Here is a 19427-nt window from a genome sequence, read left to right on the forward strand (position 1 = left end):
AGGTAGTGGAAATTCCCAAAATATTTGAGGCTCTATAAACAACACTGGTCCTACAGGCTGACGAAAATAACCTTAACGTTGAAGCCACATATATTTGTAATGGCTAATAGGCCAAAAGATAAGGTTTGCAAGGGAACTTGCAACTATACAGTAATGCTTAACATGGCAGTAGTCTGCATTGACACAGAAATGCAAATCGTATGCAGAGATGGCAAAAGTACACACATCCTTTACTCAAGTAGAAGTACAGATACTCGTGTTTAAAAATACTCTAGTAGAAGTAGAAGTACTGACTAAACTTCCTTACTCAAGTAGAAGTAAAGAAGTATGGGCTTCAAACTGTACTTAAGTAAAAAGTATCCATAACTAGCAACTGTTTTAAAGAGTAACCGACCTCCCTTTATATTAATAGAAGAACAATAATATCATTGTTAGCTAATGAATGTTTCGATGCTGAACAACGGCATTGGTCCCTCTTGTTTAAAGAAGACCAGGAAATGATGGATACACAGATCGTGTTAAAATCAATAGGCACGCAATAATTCTAAAAAATAATGATCATGCCACCAAACAAAAATTAAAACTAAAGTAACAAACCTGTTTTGAAAATGTAAGAAGTAGAAAGTACAGGTATTTGTGTTAAAAATGTAAGAAGTAAAAGTAAAAAGTCGTCAGAAAAATAAGTAGTGGAGTAAAGTACTGATACCAGAAAAATGTACTTAAGTACAGTAAAGTATTTGTACTCCACTATTTTCCATCTCTGATCGTATGTAAGTTATTAAGCTATTTTCTCAGCTTGTGTTGCTTCAGTGATATACAAATAATGAAGCTGATCAATGTCATTTATGTGAGACTGGGAACTCCTGATGTATTTTTGCTATACATTATGCTCTCAGCAAAATATATAAAAACTGTAGCAACCATTTAGTTTACACATTGGTGATGTGGCACTACACTGATATTTAGTCAAAATGTGACCAAGAGGGGAAGGAGAACAAACATAGGTAAAGTTTGTTTTTATCTTCATTGTCTTCTGTCCTCTATTCCTCTAGCTGTGTTTTCAGGGTTACACAACTAGTGTTTTCACAGTTTTCATCCTGTGCTTCCATAGCCAGATGCATCCAGTTTGCTCTGTTCTTCTTACAACCAGCCAGCAGTGGGGAGCAGGTGTCGAACAGCCTTGATACAGCCTGAGGGAGGCAGAGACAGAGAGTTGGATTGGAGTTATAGAAGTCAGAGGATAAGAGAATAGGACAGCATCAAGAACAGTGTTGTTGTGTTTGCTTACAAACATGCACACATGGAACACATGCATATATCCACTCGCAATCAACACCTGCGGAAACAACACACCTTGTATAGTGGATAGCAGATGTCATCAATGTATTCAACTTGCATGTATGGCAGTCGAGGGCTGTTTTCCCTGTTCATAATGTCCTGGGGAGGAGAATCAGTACACTGGCCGTTAAAATATAACTATTTTATAGGAGGTAATAATAGTAAATATTAATAGTGGAGATAATGTCACTTAATTTAAATGATAGATGATTTTCTATTCTCTTTTTGGACCCATAGATATAACAATACTTTAAGAAACCTTGGTACACTATTTTTTAATTTAAATCCTGCTTGCAAGACTTACAATGGGTTTGATTTTAAACTCTTGTTTCTCTTTGTCCCCTTGTGCAAAAAACTCCATGGTAACCAGGTTGGCAATCTGTTTTGGTGAAAAAGTGAGGTCAGGGTTGTGATGAATTTATAATGAATGAAAGATTGATGATAAAGTAAGAACAATTCAGATGAAAACTCTTTTATAAGACTTACCCTCTTTTGTTCAGGCCAAGGCTTTGTAATAGCAGAGAGGTCACTAGCTGTCATCAGCATCGACCTGTGGGGTAATAATAATACAAATAATAATAATTATTATATTTATATAGCACATCTACAAACAGGGTTTACCAAGTACTTTGAAAAGGCCATACAATAACAGAAAATCTAAAAGTGAGGCTAAACAAAAGCAAGACAAAATTACCGTAACATTTTAAACACAAAGAAAAAGGCTTTCTTTTTTCTTTTTTTTAAATCGGCAAATAAAAAGAAAATAGATATACAAAGACAATGAAAACGTTTACAGAGTGTTCATTTCAAACTTTGGACAAAAAGGGGTCAACATTTCTGCTAAGTAAAAGCATGAATGACTCAATACTCTTTATTATAGCAACAGCCCATTCACATCATTCCATCATAGATATTATTATCATATGATTCTTATGTATTTGTTTCTCACATCAGTAATTCTTTTTTTTTCTCGCTCTTCCAGTTCACTCTGCTTTTCTTGGCGAGGTTGAAGAACTCTGTTCTTCTCCTAAAAAAGACAAGCAGACAAAAGGGTATCAGGGTTAAAATAAGAAGTTCACAATGCTTGAAGGTAAAGCTATTTGACATTTTCTGTTTTAACATACTGCATGTAGACGTTCAGGTCAGTTGCAAGGATTGCCCTTTTGAGCATGTGTAGTACAGCTCTGTGGTCTTCTGCAGAGAGGCTGCTGAGGATCTGACTCCCCTGGGAGAGGACGAGAGAGACAGACACCGAGTAGGAGAGTGACAAAACATGTGTATTAAATTGAAAAGACAGAAAAAAGACAGATGGACACATACAGACAGAAGTATTATATTATGGTTTACAAGTGGTTAAATATGATAAAACTGTTAAAGATTGAGTGCACACACCAGTGACTCAAAGGCTGAGAAATATATGAATGAAAAGATTAATGGAGGATGTCTTACAGTGTTGTCTAGGATGAAGATGCACAGGTTGTAGTGATGGTTTTCCAGAGAAGAGTGTCCGTACAGCTGAGCTAAAGGCTGTTGCGTCCTGAGAAAGACAGAGAGAGAGAGTTACATATATATATTGGCTGAACAAAAGAAGATAGTGACTGACAACTGAAACCAGTATTTATATAAAACAAATATAAATGAAATATAAATATATAGCATTGGATTAGATTACTTATTTGAGAAAAATTTAAACTTGAGTCTACGTAAAAGAAGATAAATTATTTGTTACCTTTCAATGTACGAGTTATTGACTCCTCTGTGGTCAATATCATGATTCAGAGTGGCAATCATCAGTGCTAAAATCTCCAGACGGGAAAAAATAGTCTAAAAACAGAACGTGATGGACAAAGAGAGAGAAAGATGAAGTGAAGAAATGGGGGGTTACGTATTGTAACCCTAGTTATATAAGCACAGGCGGAGCCCTCTACTGGATTCTATGGGTACTACCTCTTAACCATACTATGCGAGCATTCACCTACTGAGATATCTATAAACGTAGCCGGCCCCTCGGGGCGGGCCTACCTGAATGCGTGCGCAAGCCCACTGTATATAAGGCGGCCTCGCCTCCTGACTGTCATCCAACACCCTCTTCAGCGAGCGGCATAGGACAAACAGGGCCCCAAGTAGAGGGCTCCGCCTGTGCTTATATAACTAGGGTTACAATACGTAACCCTCGTTATATCTTACACAGGCTCCGCCCTCTACTGGACTCTATGGGTACAGTGGGTGGAGCCCTGATGCATAAACGCCCTGTCGTCCAACAACATCGACCCATCACACTGCCCCTGACCGGCTTTTGGTTAACAGCCACTGCACCGCAACTTCTTCTCCTCCGGCTGTGACAGTATCAGAGGTTGCCCTCCACTGAGGGGGGGGGGGATAGTCACCAGACGTCGTTTGTGCCTCTTGGGATCTAAACGAAGGCCGGAAAACCACCTATGCATGCGAGTAAGTAACCCCAGCGGTACCACGAGGTGAGCAGCCGCCATGAGACCCAGAGTCTGCATGATGGTCAAAGCTGTCACCGTTGCCCCCTGTCACAGTCTGCAAACTGCCTGAAGCAGGGATGCCTGCCTGCTCTCTGACAGGGTGGCACGTAGTCTGCCTGCTTCGAGCAAAAATCCCCAGATACCCCACCTGATGGTGGGGTATGGGACTGCTCTTCTTCCAATTGACCGCAATCCACTTGGATCAATTGGGCTGTGTTTGCCTCTTCCCTGGACCTGGCCATGACTATGAGGTCGTATTACAAAGCCCTCATGCCATGGTCGCGAAGCGGTTGAAACGCTGTGGCCACACATTTGCTGAACGTGCGTGGGGATAGGGAGTAGCCAAACGGTAGTCTGTTGTACTCGTAGGCTACCGGCAAAACGCAAATACTTTCTGTGCTTTGGAGCAATTTTCGAAATGAAAGTAAGCGTCCTTCAGGTCGATGGTTGTGAACCAATCGCCCGGCTGCCCTAGTTCCAGTAATTGTTTTACATATGGAACTTTTTGCAGGCAATGTGCTGATTCAGGCTGCGAAGATCCAGAATGGGTCTGAATTCTCCTGTCTTCTTGGGAACCAGGAAGTACATGGAGTAAAGCCCCTTTTCTCTCTCCTGAAAGTGCACAACAGACACAGCCTGTTTTTGCAACAGGGCCTGAATCTCTGTTGAAAGGAAACCTATCTCCTCCTAGGATGATAGATGTGCCTCTCTTATGCCCCTAAATGGAGGAGGGACGCTGCAAAACTGAAGTGAGTAACCCAGTCTCAGTGTCCTGTCCATCCACTCTGTCAGTACACAGCTGAGCTTCCATTCCCCATAAAACTGTGTTTAGGGGACATGCAAGCAGCTGTGGAGCCGCAGCTAAGAAGCTGTAGTACTCACTAATGGTGTACCACAAGGTTCAGTCTTAGGTCCGCTATTATTCTCTATCTATATTAATAGTTTAGGTGAAAATGTCGAAGGAGCAACCTTACATTTTTATGCGGACCTAACGAGGCTGTTGTTAAATTACAGGCTGTTTTTAACATTATTCAGGCTCAGCTCTCTGAGCACCAAGGTAATGCTCTTTTCTAAAGCAAAAAATACACCAGAGACTGCTTTGGATATTGTAACTACGCAAGGAATACAACTTGAAGTGGTTGCCTGTTACAAATACCTGGGTATCTGGCTTGATGACTGTCTCACTTTTAAATTTCATGTAAATAATCTGCTTAAAAAACTGAGGGTTAGGCTAGGTTTCTTTTACAGAAATAAGTCCTGTTTCTTGCTCAAGGCCAGGAAAAGGCTAGTCACTGTGACCTTTTTACCTATGCTGGACTATGGTGATTTGTTATATATGAATGCACCTGCTAATTACCTGAACAAGTTAGATGCTGCGTATCACAGTGCACTGAGATTTTTGACAAATTGTAAAGCACTTACGCATCACTGTACACTGTATACCAAGGCGGTTTTGCCATCACTTACTGTACGGAGGCTCAGTCACTGGTACATGTTCATTTACAAAGCCATGTTGGATAAACTACCATCTTATATCTGCTCCCTGATCTCTCGGCGAATTGAAAGTAGTTATTGCCTGAGATCGCATGCTGTGGTTTTATTAAATGTGCCAAGTGCTAGGACTGTCTTAGGGAAGAAAGCTTTTAGATGTGCAGCTCCACTAACTTGGAACAGTCTGCAAAAAGAATGGAAAATTACCAATCTGGTACCACTACATGTTTTTAAAGCTCGGTTGGATGCTACACAATCAGATGCTGTTGGTACCTGTACATGTGGATAGATATGTAAATTGTAATCCCTGTAATTTTTGCTGTATGATGTCCTTTTGTTGTTCTGTTGTTTATGTTTGTATGTCTTCATGTGGAACCTACTGCTGCAGGTCTCCCTTGAAAAAGAGATCAATGATCTCAATGGGATTTCACCTGGATAAATAAAGGTTTTGAATTGAATTGAATTGAATTTGTCTTCTTCTGCTTTGGGTTTACTGGCAGGCCGCAAACAACTTCACGGCGTATACTGCCACCCGAAGTCCCCGGCCGGAAGTCCCCGGAGTTGGAGACTGGCTTCAGTAGAAGCTGCTGGGACTCCCAGCAGCTTCTACTGCTACATACAGCTTCTATCTCTTCATTTTGCTCTCAAAGTGCACCAGATTGATGCTTTTAACTTCAATATTTAAAAGAAAATCTTCCCGGGGGAGCATGCCCCCGGACCCCCCTAGAGGAGGTGAGGACCCCACTAGAGGGTGTTAGGTCCACTCCCCACTTATAAAAATAGCACTTTACCACTGCACCCTCTCAAATCTCAGATGCACCCTGAGTCATTTTGTTCTGGAACCGGGCCTGGGCCCGGGTCTCTAGAAGTGGCGACTCCATGAAGGTATGATAACTCTTTCTTCTTCTTTCAAACATTTTACTTTCTCTGCTTCAGTTGTTGCTCGCTCGCTGAAGAGAAAAGGTATATACGGTGGGCTTGCGCACGCATTCAGGTAGGCCCGCCCCGAGGTGCCGGCTACGTTTATAGATATCTCAGTAGGTGAATGCTCGCATAGTATGGTTAAGAGGTAGTACCCATAGAGTCCAGTAGAGGGCGGAGCCTGTGTAAGATATAACTAATTTCCCTGCTTCTGTAAATGAAAGCATATTGTACTATGTGCATGTCTGCAGCTGTAACATTAAAATAGTCCAGCCAAGAAAGGAAGGCATGCACTCACTTTGTGCGAGAGAGAGATAGAAAGAGACTAAAATATGTGAGAGAGGATTGGAGAGGGTAGCAGATTTAGGAAGGTTTGTGATCCCGATGGAAAGTAGTTAAGGCATTTTGGGGAGGTCTGAAATTAATCCTCTTTGAAATTACTAAGAGTGTCTTCACCAAAGAGTCCTTGCAGTCCTTCAAACTTCAGAACTTTGCTAAACTTAGGAACTAAAAATAGACACTGTAGAATTTCACCAACTTGGTGCAATGGTCAAGATATGACAGCTCCACAGCAACATTTTCACCAAAATGCTTATGATATTCAAGGCCTTTGTCATAAAAGGAGATAACTACATGTTGTGGATGTATTTAAATCAGATTAGATGATTGCCATTATTGACATTACATTATCATTTTTACATATTAGAATTCTGCTGTGACAGCTATAGTACATGCACAGGAACAAAAACACACATACTTAGTTACCTTGAGTTGGTCTGTTGCCATGAGCATAGCAAACATGCTTTGAGCAGTGCTCAGTGCATGGCTCCAGTTGTGATAAGGCACACTGTTCCTGTAACCACGTCTCACTGAAAGCACCCACTGACAGAGAGTCTGGAGAAAGGAGACGTGTAAAGAGATGGTAAATAACTGAAGAGGTATTACATTTCTGAATTGAATATGCTTTTAATTGTCTTTTTCATTTTAAATGACAGTTAAACTCTTGAGGTGAACTGTTAATTGTAATAAGTCACACTTAACTCTTAAAGATAGAAAAAGCCCCTCACAAAAATGATGAAAAAAAAACTATGCATGGCATTTTTATGTAGGCTTATTTGGATACCCTCTCCTGTGAAACCTTATTATTATTATTATGGTTAGTTACCTTGTAATCAATGTTAAAATCCTGCACCAAATTAAGGTCCAGGAACATTCGAATGGTGGCCTGAGTGCTCCTTTCTTCTGGCAGACCAAACTCTGAGAAATGGAAGTCTAGCATATGCAGTGATTCAACAGAAGGAATGGAGGCCTCCTGAAAACACATTAAAAAAAAACGTTGAGTTTAGGTCAGAACAATTGGACTGGAATGACAGAAATTGGTAATATCAAAGAAAGCTAAGAATCACCTGCAATGCTTGGATTTCTTGTTCTGCTGCAGTGATGTGGTAGGCAAGAACCTGTGAAGAGAATATTAGTTGCAAACATCCTAGAAAGTTAACTTCAAGCTAAATATGATGTGAGTATAATAACGGTGTTACCCACCTCCTGTGTGACCTCTATACTGGCCCTGCGCTCCTCAGTGATCAACACAGCCTTAACATACTGCAGAGCCAGACCGCAGTACAGCGCCAGGTCCTCTAGTAAGCGCTCATCATATCTGTTAAAAGCTTCCATGTCATCTGAGTCTATGCTCCATTTCTTCATCAGCTGGCACACCGCTATGTGACGAAAAAGAAAGATATAGAGGACAGTATTAATGTGTTTAATTAAACCTTTACCCTAAACGTCTGAATCATACAACAGCTGACTTCCATTTCCAGGCAAATGTTGTCTATTTAAGTGTGCCAAGCATTAATAACTGTATAGACACAAGTCCCATGTGGGAGCCCTACAGTCATGAGCACTGCCATCCATAAGAGACTTACCAATAATATTTGTAGACCTCTCATTTCTGACAGGGCAGCAGATCAGGCTCGTTATTGTTTCCTCAGAAATCTGTGACATTTTTAACGTTTCCATAGCCACCAGAGTTTGAAGGGCATGGGATTGGTCTATATTGCTGATGTCACGCTCCCTGAAAAATGACATGGAACCAATGTCTGGTGTTAGATATGGAACATTTCCTTTGGATTTGCATTATATATTTGCAATAAGTATGACACAAATGTTTTTAGAAAAACGTAGCTATCAAGCAAGCAATAATCATTATTAATCATTATGAATCAACAGGCAGAACCTTCTGTAGATCTGGCAGGTTGATCCGAGCTCCTCACACTCCAGGTGGATAACATTGGAGAATGAAATCTGAAAAAGAGAGGAAGAATGAACTTGAAAAAGCACGAGAAGAACAGAAAGTAATGATACAGAGATACTATTTAAAACACACTTTTCTAAACAAACAAAACATTTATCAAACAGGATAAAGCACCTGGTCATTTTCATCCAAGGTTTGCTTCCCGGGGATGAAGATGGTGCAGTACTGAGCATGTGTGAAGGGCATGATTGTGGCAGCCATCTTACTCAGCAGAACATCAAAGGAACAGTGCTTCTTCGACAAAACCTGGGCCATCTCTATCAAGGCCTGACACAAAACACACACACACACACACACACACACACACACACACACACACATACACATACACATACGCACGCGCACGCACGCACGCACACACACACACACACACACACACACACACACACACACACACACACACACACACACACACACACACACACACACACACACACACACACACACACACACACACACACACACACACACACACACACACACACACACACACACACACACTTAGATTACATAGACATTCAATCATAGATATAAATAGATTCGATATTGTCCTCTTATGGTGTTACCTGACTGCGCTTGGCCTCCTGTCTTGAACTTTCATACAGCTGGACATTATCCAGGACCAGCCCCAATACATCCATATGATTTGACAGCACCTAAACATTTAACACATATTTTTTAATACATAATAACATCTGCTGGCCTGCAGTAAAAAGCACAAACCTCTAGTCCTTCACCTTTTCATCCATATTGGTAAAAACAGAAACCGATCCATTGCAGCAATTTCTCTTGTTGATCATTCCTGCTACACCGACCACCTGTTAAAAAAAGAGAGACATTTTTTATGTCTTTACATCGCTAAAAGTTGTATTGTTGCCAGTCTGTATTTTGAACTCTACAATACATCACACTGCTCTATAAGACTGTGTTTATATATTTTCCCTGCATAAGCATTGGGGCATGTGCAATAAAAACATATATTATATCACATTTGAAAAGAAATGAAGACAAATGTTACCTCTCCCCTGTGGTTCTTGATGGGAACAATCAAAACAGTCCTGATCTTTGATGATTGATCGTCATCTAAGCCAAACCTGGGGTCCTGAGAGGGAAAACAATGAACACCGAATTAGTATAGCACTGCAGAAAAGCACACCACTCTTTTAAATCTAAATGCAACACATACTATGTGTCGTTAAAACACTTTTTTCAACATCTTTTCTTATAACTTGGCAGCTAAAAACGTTTCACCCAAACTATACAATATTTGTCGGCTTTCAATGATTTAGCCAGGATTACCCACAATTCGCTTAACCTTGGTGTCCCACAGGTTATGACTAAGTAGCCACCCACACCTAGATAATCTGCCAACTGCTTCCTGATCACATTGCTGGCGAGGAGAAACAGTGTAGGTGTGGGCACCTCCTTTAAGCCTGTAAGTGAGCTGTGCCGTCTTTTCTCTTTCAGTTGGTGAGTGTGCGCATGTGCCAAGGACAGTTTACTGAGTACAGTACATCACTGTCTCAATAGACAGAAGTTAATTGGTCTCAGTCTCTTAAAGGATTAGAAGCAGGTGCGTCATCTGGGATTCCCTCACACATTCACACTGCATTAAATTGACATGTCATGGCCTAAAAAAAGGTTAACAGGAAATGGCATTTAGTGTACATTCCTCAATTTAAGGGACATCTTACGCTCAATTTCAGGTTCATACTTATAGGGTTACTGATAGAACATGTTTACATTTTCAAAACAAATATTTGTTCTCTTACTGTCTGTCTGTCTTTCTGAAACGCACTGTTTAAGCCAACTTTCACTTAAGATCCCCTCCGAAAAAGCCTGCTCTGATTGTTTTGCAAGATAAATATGGTGCACCTTTAAAAAGGTAGTGCAGAAACTTAAATATATTTGCACAAGCAGTTAAAAAGTATGTTCAAAATACCATTGCCCTAGAAAAAACAACTTGAGTTATGTGTGGAGTTGATGCAGAGTCATGGAGACTACAACTAATGTGTGAGTTTGTGGGTTTACCCCTGACATGTCTCTCAGGTTCATTGGTGATCCTGTGGCCATTGCACATCCCATGATACCCTTCAGCAATTCCAGGTGTGCATGGCTGTAGAGGTTGCCTTCACTCAAGCACCCCAATGCTGTTGGGGCAACCACCTCCTCCAAGCTGTTGCTTCCACCACAGTCCTTCTTTACCAAAGAGAGGCAGCAACACTCGGCTGCCAGCAGTTCCCCGGTGTGTAGGACAGCCCCCTGGCAGAGCTCTACTACAGAACCCATCGAGCTGAGACCACCTCTCAGGAGCTCCATCATCCATGGGCAGTATTCACCATGGCCACAGAGAGCAGAATTTGTAGCAGTGGGGTACAATGGATGAGGGGAGTGGGGTAAGTCAGGGGAGGAAGGGCGAATGGGAGAAAGACAGGGAGAAAAAGAGAAGCGTGAAGAATGAGGAGGGAATGGAGAACGAGGAGAGCGAGGAGAGCAAGGGCAGTGACTGACCAAAACATCTGGACTGAATCGATCCATGCAATCAGGAGGGGCACTGAGATGGGAGCTAAGGGGTACGGGCCTGTACATCAAGGCTGACATGCGTGAGCTGTTTATTGGAGAGGAAGGTCTGAGATGATGATGACCCTTCCTGAGCAGGTCAGAGTGGTCAGAGCTGCTCCTGGGAACCCTGGGCAGTGGAGATTCTGCCTGTGGGCCGCTGACCCTGAAATTACAGAAAAGACAGATTAGATTACTGATTGGCTGGACAAGGCACCAGAGGTGGAAGAAGTATCTTGTACTTAAGTAAAAGAAGAAGTACCAGAGTGTAGGAATAGTCTGTTACAAGTAAAAGTCCTGCAATCAAAAGGTTACTCAAGTAAAAGTACAACAAATCAAAATATGCAAAGTAACTATAGGTATTAATAAATGCAGTGGAGTAAAAGTACACTATTTAACTCTGAATTGAATTGGAGTAGAAGTACAAAGTAGCATACAATGGAAATACACAACTAAAGTACAAATATCTCAAAACATTTCTCAAGTACAGTACTTGAGTAAACACTTAACGCCTCTGCAAGGCACAGACTTTTCAAATCGTATTCAGAGATGCAACTATCAGTAGTTAATGATTAAAGTAGGCTATAGGATATCTTACGTGGAAGCCCTGCGTAAAAAGTACGACCTCGTGAAGTCGGAGTGGTCATCCAGCCATGCCTCCACTTGGTTGCTCTTCACACCGTCTTCAAACCTGGTGCTGCGCGTCTTCGAGCGAGGGTTCCACAGCGGGGAGAAGAACCAGCTCAAGTCCTTCACTATCAGCGGGGCTGTCACCGTTTCCCTGCGTAAGGACTCCTCTGTCCCAGCGGCAGAGGATGGTCCGGGCGTCGTACGGTCAGGATCCATGCACCCCAGCGATTCAGATTGGAGGCATGGCATCCCCTCGCTCAAGTAGAGCGAAAAAAGATCCGTTAAACTCAGTTTCTTTACCTGGTGAGTTATCTAGGAGAAATGGTGGAGGCTGTGAGGCAGACTAAAGTGCCAAGTGGAAGAGCCCGTGGATACGATTGCGTAAAGGTAATCCCCTGACCTTAATTTACGTCTGGCACCACATAGGTTTATTCATTAAAAGGAACTCATTTAAACTTCATTACAGCTTTGGAACAGGTTCAAAAAACGGGCTTAGCTTCGATTAGCTCACAGGTTAGCCCCCTTTCATAGTTTGCTAAGAGCATTGAGCTACCCGACCACCTGTCCATTAAACTTGATTGACTTTACCATTATTAGTACACTCGGTTGCCCACTCATATTCTGGGATATCTTCACAATAAAAACACAAAGAAACACAGGAGTTAGTCTTACTTCTTGTTAAATAAGTATTTCTGGTCCACTTCTGGTTATAATGTGTCTAGGAACAGTTAACATTTTTAAAGTTAGGAACTGTGGGGTATAAATATAGGTGAATAGCTTTGCTTTAATTAGACTTCTGCTAAGTACTGTGTACGTTGAAGTGTGTTCTGTAACAGCCAACAATGATATTGAACTTAAGGCCAACCCTAAATTCAGACCTATATATTTATTGTACTTTAAGTGCAGCAAATAATGCACAGAAAATATGACCAGTATCGTACAGGATAAGAATGAAGTTACGGTGTTAAGAAAGGATGTCAGTGTGGGGTAAAATCACTTAGTACATGCAGGCTTAAAGAAAGTAATGCTTACAAAGAGGGATGTCAGTAATGTTTTTTTTTTAATGCAAGCGTTGTACATTATCACTTAAGGGCAAGATAACAAGAGACATGTAAAAAGAGTCAGGAAAATCTGTTTTGTTATTGAAAGAATGAACAACAAAAAAGTAATAGGAAATAGCTTTTCAAAATATGTTAGTGAAGAACAAGTTCCATTGAATTGTCACTTATTCCATTGATACACAGTCTCTGAGATGGACGCAATCATTGGTGTGTGTACATTTAATTCATTTTTTAAAGAATGCTCTATTGTTTAAAACGGCTTCCTTTAAAAACCCTACATTTTATTCTGAATCAGTGTTTACACACCACTCATTGTCAAACTGCTCCCTCTGCTGGCCTCTTACTCCCTCATCATCTGCAGTGGGCTGGTCCACGGGTGACAGCTGTGCTCTGATTGGCTGCACCAAGAGGAGGCTGCCATGACACAGTGGATGCTGCACAGAATCACTTCTACAGCATCAGCAGGCAGCGAACCTCCATCCTCCTCATTATCCCTCTCTCTTTCTCTCTTTTTTCTCCTCCTTTGCCTTTCCTCCTCTCACCACCACCCTTGCTCTCTCTTTTCTCTTCCTTCTCCTCCTCCTCGGACAGACACACAGGCCTGCTCAGGCACTCTGCAGCAGAGGACACACACGCATGCCAGCAGGAATAGCAGCAGCAGCAGCAGCAGCAGCAGCAGCAGCAGCAGCAGCAGCAGGCGGACTGGTAGGTGTGCTGAGGCCTGTCTCCCTCCTGCCGCACAGGCAAGACACTGCGTTCTCCTCTGATCTCCGTCAAGGACTATCTATTTGAGAAGTGTGTGTGCGTGAGAGATGGTATCTAGAAAGTAACCAGGGAGAACTACCACACCCTGCAAGCATTTACTACCTCTGCCGGAGCTACACAGGCTGAATGTTACAGTAGACATGTACACACTTATTTCCTCTTCTTGTTTCTGTGTGCATACAGAAGGATTTATATTCTCTCTTTCTCTGCTAGAGCTGTTTGTTGTTTTTCCTCCATTCTACAGCTCTAGGATTTGCTTCAGCGTTGACTAGGCCTTGTTCTTTTGCACACGTGTATCTTTTCTCATGAGTGTCTTGAATGTCTAACAAAGGTCACACCATTTGGTATGCTGTGTGCATGTATTGTGAGCCCGCCTATGACAGCCTACCTCTTTTTTCTTTCCAACTTCACCACCAGCCTTTCTCTCCTCCTCTCACTACCTCACATCTTCTACCTCACCACTTTCCTCTTTCCTGTCTTTCCAATATTTTCTCATCCTCTCACTCCTTTTCTTCTTTCTTAAAACCCGTCTTTCTCCTCCCTCTCCAATCTCATCTCCATCTCCGCTTCTCGCCTCTTCTGCTTCCGGCTGGCTGGTTTTGCAGGATGCCTTGTTCCAGGCCACTCCGCTAGGCCCCAGCAGCATGGGCGCAGCCTGGGCAGGGAGAGAGAGCACGGATCGGACCCTTCCCCTCAGGACGGGTGCGCTGGCGGGTCACCCTACCTCAGCTTCAGATGGGCGAGGACGCTGAGAGCCCCAAAATCAACCACACCTTCCTGCGAGACTACGTCACAGAAGGTAGAACAGACGGTGTGTCATTGCTGTCTATGTGGTGTCAGATAACATGCTGGTATGAGTGAGTGGATTCATTTCAGCTTTGTAAGTGCATTATCGTACCACTGCTAAATAGAGAATGGATGTTGACATTGATCACTTCAGACACTTCATTGTTGGGGCATGTTTTAAAATGTATAAATCATGTTCTCATTGTCTATCCCATCCACATTTCTCTGAATTCTCCACCCTCATTTTCCCTGTGCCTACTTAATCTTCTTGGAATCCTATCATCTTTATATCTCTTTCAGCCATTTGTCTTTTATTCTAACCGTTATTTGCCTCACATTTTTTCTGTTTTTCTTTAGCTGATGTCATCTCTACAGTGGAGTTCAACCAGACAGGGGACCTGCTGGCCACTGGGGATAAAGGTGGCCGAGTGGTCATCTTTCAGAGAGAGACAGATGTGGGTTAAACCTGTAAAATAATCAAAACAATCACCCTATGACCAGGGTGTCCATAAAGCATGACTTATTGGTTACTACCTACCCCCTTAACCACTGCATGCTGGCTTTACCTGCTCTTAAAGACATGCTAAGTATTTTCTAACCTTACACATTAACGTTCTTCCAAACTTTGTTTTCTTCCTCATTTTCCATGGACAGTCTAAAGGGGAGTCCGAGGAGGTGGGGGAGACAGGGGACTCTGGGGAATACAATGTCTACAGCACGTTCCAGAGCCACGAGCCGGACTTTGACTACCTGAAGAGTCTGGAGATTGAAGAGAAAATCAACAAGATCAGATGGCTGCCACAGCAGAATGCAGCACATTTCCTCCTCTCCACCAATGGTGAGAAACCAGTTAACCAAGGACATAAGCTAGATCTCTAAATACAAGTAAGGATTATCTGGTAGACCCGTGTGCAGCTTGTTTGTTGAGATATAGACTGATAAATGCATACGTTTTGATTGATATAAAAAATGACAGGAAGGACTGGCTTCATCCATTACCTAGGGGTTAAATATGACACCAAGCCAGTCATCGGAGTCACATCTGTGGGTCCAGAAGTGGCACCATCCTGCCGGTGTGAAACCAAATATTGTTATATTTGCTTTCATTATATACCTGTAATAAGATGATCATCTGAATTGCTGTGGAAACGAGCTATTTGAGTAATAAATCATTATCAGGTCTCTTCTCCACTGAGTGTCGCAATTATCCTCAGCTTTCTCTCAACAAAATCAACTTCCTGAGATGTGCAAATCTTTCTGCTTGTCACAGATAAGACCATTAAACTGTGGAAGGTGAGTGAGAGAGACAAGAGACCAGAGGGATACAATCTGAAAGATGAGGAGGGACGGCTCAAGGACATCTCCACCATCACCTCTCTGCAGGTACACACATAAATACACACACACACACACACACACACACACACACACACACACACACACACACACACACACACACACACACACACACACACACACACACACACACACACACACACACACACACACACACACACACACACACACACACACACACACACACACACACGGAAGCCCATAAAAGGTCACCATTATTGCCATCTGCCATCAGGTTAATGTTGTAGCGACCTCATGTGACCCCTGACTCTCAAGTCCTATACCCTGTGTGTCTTGTTTTCTTTCTATCACCCTATTTCTTACCCCCTCTCTCTTTCCGCCTCTTTCATTCATGCGCTCTCTGTCTATCTTATCCAAGGTGCCGGTGCTGAGACCCACAGATCTGATGGTGGAGGTTCGTCCCAGACGTGTGTTCTCAAATGGACATACCTACCATGTCAACTCCATCTCAGTCAACAGCGACGGGGAGACCTACCTGTCTGCTGATGACCTCCGCATCAATATGTGGAACCTGGGCATCACGGACCGCAGTTTCAGTATCCTTCTTAACAGTTATTGTTTTCTTCATCATACATATTTATTTTTGTATGTAACATAATCTTTTACTCAAGGAAGGTTTGAAATGCCCAGGCGGGCCATGTGGTGATTTCCCATTCAAATGGAAGCTGACCTAGAAAATCAAAGAAGCATCTATGGAAGAAGAGTTTAAATTATTCACTCAGCAGTACACTTTCTACTGAACCACACAGGACTGACACAAATAGAACAGAGAGAGGAGCGCAGTGTGCATGCATATTGGGGGTTGGTTGGGAAGCATTTTTTGGGGTTCTGATTATAAATTGAGGTGTTGGGAGAACATGTTGGAACTGAAGAAATTAAACATTCATACAATACTGAAAAGGATGTAAGATAAATGTGATGTCCCTCACTCTGCCCTATTGTGTATGTCATTCCTCTGCAAATGTGCCTTGTCCCTCTACACTGCAAAAGTATTAGGCCATATTCCACAACATGTGTCATCACACTTTGTCTATCCTAGAAGCCTTTGATACTCATAAGGCTGTGGTTTCATCTCTGTGATGTTTAGTCCCTAACAGACCTCTTTCTCAGATATTGTTGACATCAAACCAGCCAACATGGAGGATCTGACGGAGGTGATAACGGCAGCGGAGTTCCACCCCCACCACTGCCACCTGTTTGTGTACAGCAGCAGCAAGGGGACCCTGCGCCTCTGTGACATGAGATCTTCCGCTCTCTGTGACAGACACACCAAACGTGAGCATGTTGTGGACATTCACAACATTTTGCAAAACAAAATATGCAATGATAGTTGTGAATAATCGATCACTCTGTCATTGGTCAGTGTTCGAGGAACCTGAGGATCCAGGGAGCCGGTCCTTCTTCTCTGAGATTATTTCCTCTGTGTCGGACGTCAAGTTCAGCCACAGTGGACGTTACCTGCTGACCAGAGACTACCTCACCGCCAAGGTGTGGGACCTGAACATGGACAAGGGGCCTGTGGAAACGTACCAGGTATGTTAGCTCATCTGCTCCCTGATCTTTGTCTCCTCCATGTGTCAGTGAAAAGCTGAAAATCTTTTCCTCCTTGGCCACATTTCTAAAAACGGGGGTACAACGGAGCTGATCCAGATTTGCTGCGGTCATGATGTAATATCAGAAATGTGGGCTGGCTTCAGAAACGTCTCTGTATCAGAAACAATGCGCAACGTGTTTTGGACGTAATATGGTCTTTGTTTACATTAGCAAGCATCGCTAACACTCAGAGCTAACCTGTACTGGAGAGAGTATGCGTAAAAAAAGCAGGGTATAAAAAGGAACTCACCTTGTGGTAAACCCGCAAGAGAAAAAGCATTTGAGCTCCATACTGTTTCAGAAATAATCCTTGATGTGGTTTGGAACACAATATGGCGTTTAACCACAGCAGCGTTTAGCTGAGTATCTTGGTAGAATTCTCGTCTCTCTTTTTTTTTCTTTTTTTTTTTAAAGCTACAAACCCAGAATCAGCACTTCTCTAACATGACTGAAATAGAGGGGTATGAGGCATGGCTAGAATGGGTGATCTGTTTGGTATTTTGAGCCAAACACTTCAGAGACATGTTTTTTATATATCTGAGACCTATAATATATGTCTAAAAATAGTATAATAAGAGACCGTTAAATGTAAATATGTCCAGTAACTGTAACCATTGTAGCCTGTATTTGTTGAATATGACATGCAGCTTGTTATTGTAGATGTTACACTTTTCATGTTGTCGATCCACTAAACCACCATGTATAGTTCTGATCTACCCCAGGAACTAAGGTTGACTGTCTGCTCGATCCCCAGGTCCATGAATACCTGAGGAGCAAGCTGTGTTCCCTCTATGAAAACGACTGCATCTTCGACAAGTTTGAGTGTGTTTGGAACAGCTCAGACAGGTAAGTGGCAGAGATAAATGGCAGCAAAGAAAGACAAAGTACAGTATATTTAATTCCATTAGAAAGCAAAAGAGGGGGAGTGTGTCAGTGTGTTTCTGCTTTCAGCAATCCCCTATATGCTCTGCCTCTGCCATTATCCGACATTTAAATCAATCCCAGAGACAGGCTTTGCAGACATCTAATCAATCCGTGTGCTTTCAATTTACTTTCTTTCTTTTCACTTTCTTACCCTTCTGCGAACCATACTTTTTCTTCTGTTCGATATTTTCACTGCATTCTCTTGCCCTTCTCAATATGACATCTCATTATTTCAATCTCTCTTTTCCTCAGCGTAATCATGACAGGGGCGTACAACAGCTTCTTCCGGATGTTTGACAGGGAGACGGGGCGAGGCGTAACCCTGGAGGCTTGGCGAGAAAGTAGCAAACCTCGGGCAGTGCTGCGGACCAGACGTGTGTATAGCGGCGGTAAGCGGCGCCGCGGAGATGTCGGCGTTGATAGCCTGGACTTTACCAAGAAAATCCTGCACATGGCTTGGCACCCATCTGAGAACATCATTGCCATAGCAGCCACCAATAACCTGTACATCTTCCAGGACCGTGTCAACCCTGAGACGCAGTTACAGTGACAGAGATGGGATTATGGACAATTACAGACACAAAGAAGTACAAACAGTGACCCAAATATATTTGGATGTCTTACTGACGACGTTGGAAGTGGACACCCTCTATAAGATGATTAAGTAAAAAGAAAGCTGTTTCACATCTGGAGATGCAACATCTGTTTGTGTTGCAAGGTCGGAAAAATAATATAATCACAAGACTGTTAGTGTATTTGTTCAACACTGAGATAAGTTGACATCTCCAGAACCCATCAGGACATGTTTTTGTTTCCACTTCTCCCATTTTTAGATCTGCTCCACTGTAGGGGCACTAAAAGAGGTGCGGGGACACCTCTCCATCTGTAATGACTCCGTGCTGTTGACCACACAATGTTGCACTCCTCACTGATGTGCTCTGGTATCTTTGGACACCATATATAAAGTAGGAGAATGGTAGTAACAGAGAGGGAATGAGATGACGGATTCACAATTATTTTGCCAGAGTGATTTTATTATACAGCTCTTCACAACAACATCCTGAACCCCTTCTTTTCTCTCTATCGGGTGACAACAGCAACCGAACCTCTCCTTTTAGAGCAGTGCTCTTGGAGATATAATTCATAAATGCCCCATCATTTTTGCCATATCCACTTTGC

At 42.5% G+C, this 19427-nt stretch overlaps 2 protein-coding genes across 2 annotated transcripts; one reads left to right on the forward strand and one right to left on the reverse strand.

Moving 5' to 3' along the window:
• Window positions 1-1040: 1040 nt before the first annotated feature.
• LOC117474809 (cGMP-specific 3',5'-cyclic phosphodiesterase-like) lies at window positions 1041-11142 on the reverse strand. Its single transcript, XM_034120818.1, has 19 exons — window positions 10585-11142; window positions 9572-9655; window positions 9291-9371; window positions 9120-9209; window positions 8668-8820; window positions 8476-8543; window positions 8165-8313; window positions 7782-7957; window positions 7646-7696; window positions 7405-7551; window positions 7005-7133; window positions 3068-3162; window positions 2788-2875; window positions 2463-2563; window positions 2288-2365; window positions 1825-1888; window positions 1643-1717; window positions 1354-1437; window positions 1041-1190 (listed from the first exon to the last, which is right to left on the reverse strand). Exons 1-19 carry the CDS (start codon window positions 11140-11142, stop codon window positions 1041-1043), a joined length of 2421 nt encoding a protein of 806 aa, XP_033976709.1.
• A 2357-nt stretch (window positions 11143-13499) lies between these two features.
• ppp2r2ca (protein phosphatase 2, regulatory subunit B, gamma a) lies at window positions 13500-19328 on the forward strand. Its single transcript, XM_034120819.1, has 10 exons — window positions 13500-13512; window positions 13986-14367; window positions 14712-14809; window positions 15009-15192; window positions 15625-15737; window positions 16090-16267; window positions 16842-17006; window positions 17095-17264; window positions 18079-18170; window positions 18501-19328. The coding sequence occupies exons 2-10, from the start codon at window positions 14304-14306 to the stop codon at window positions 18796-18798; spliced, it is 1362 nt and encodes a 453-aa protein (XP_033976710.1). The 5' UTR covers window positions 13500-13512; window positions 13986-14303; the 3' UTR covers window positions 18799-19328.
• The last annotated feature ends 99 nt before the right edge of the window (window positions 19329-19427 follow it).

Source organism: Trematomus bernacchii, unplaced genomic scaffold (genome assembly GCF_902827165.1).
Source record: "Trematomus bernacchii unplaced genomic scaffold, fTreBer1.1, whole genome shotgun sequence".
NCBI classification, from domain to species: Eukaryota; Metazoa; Chordata; class Actinopteri; order Perciformes; family Nototheniidae; genus Trematomus; species Trematomus bernacchii.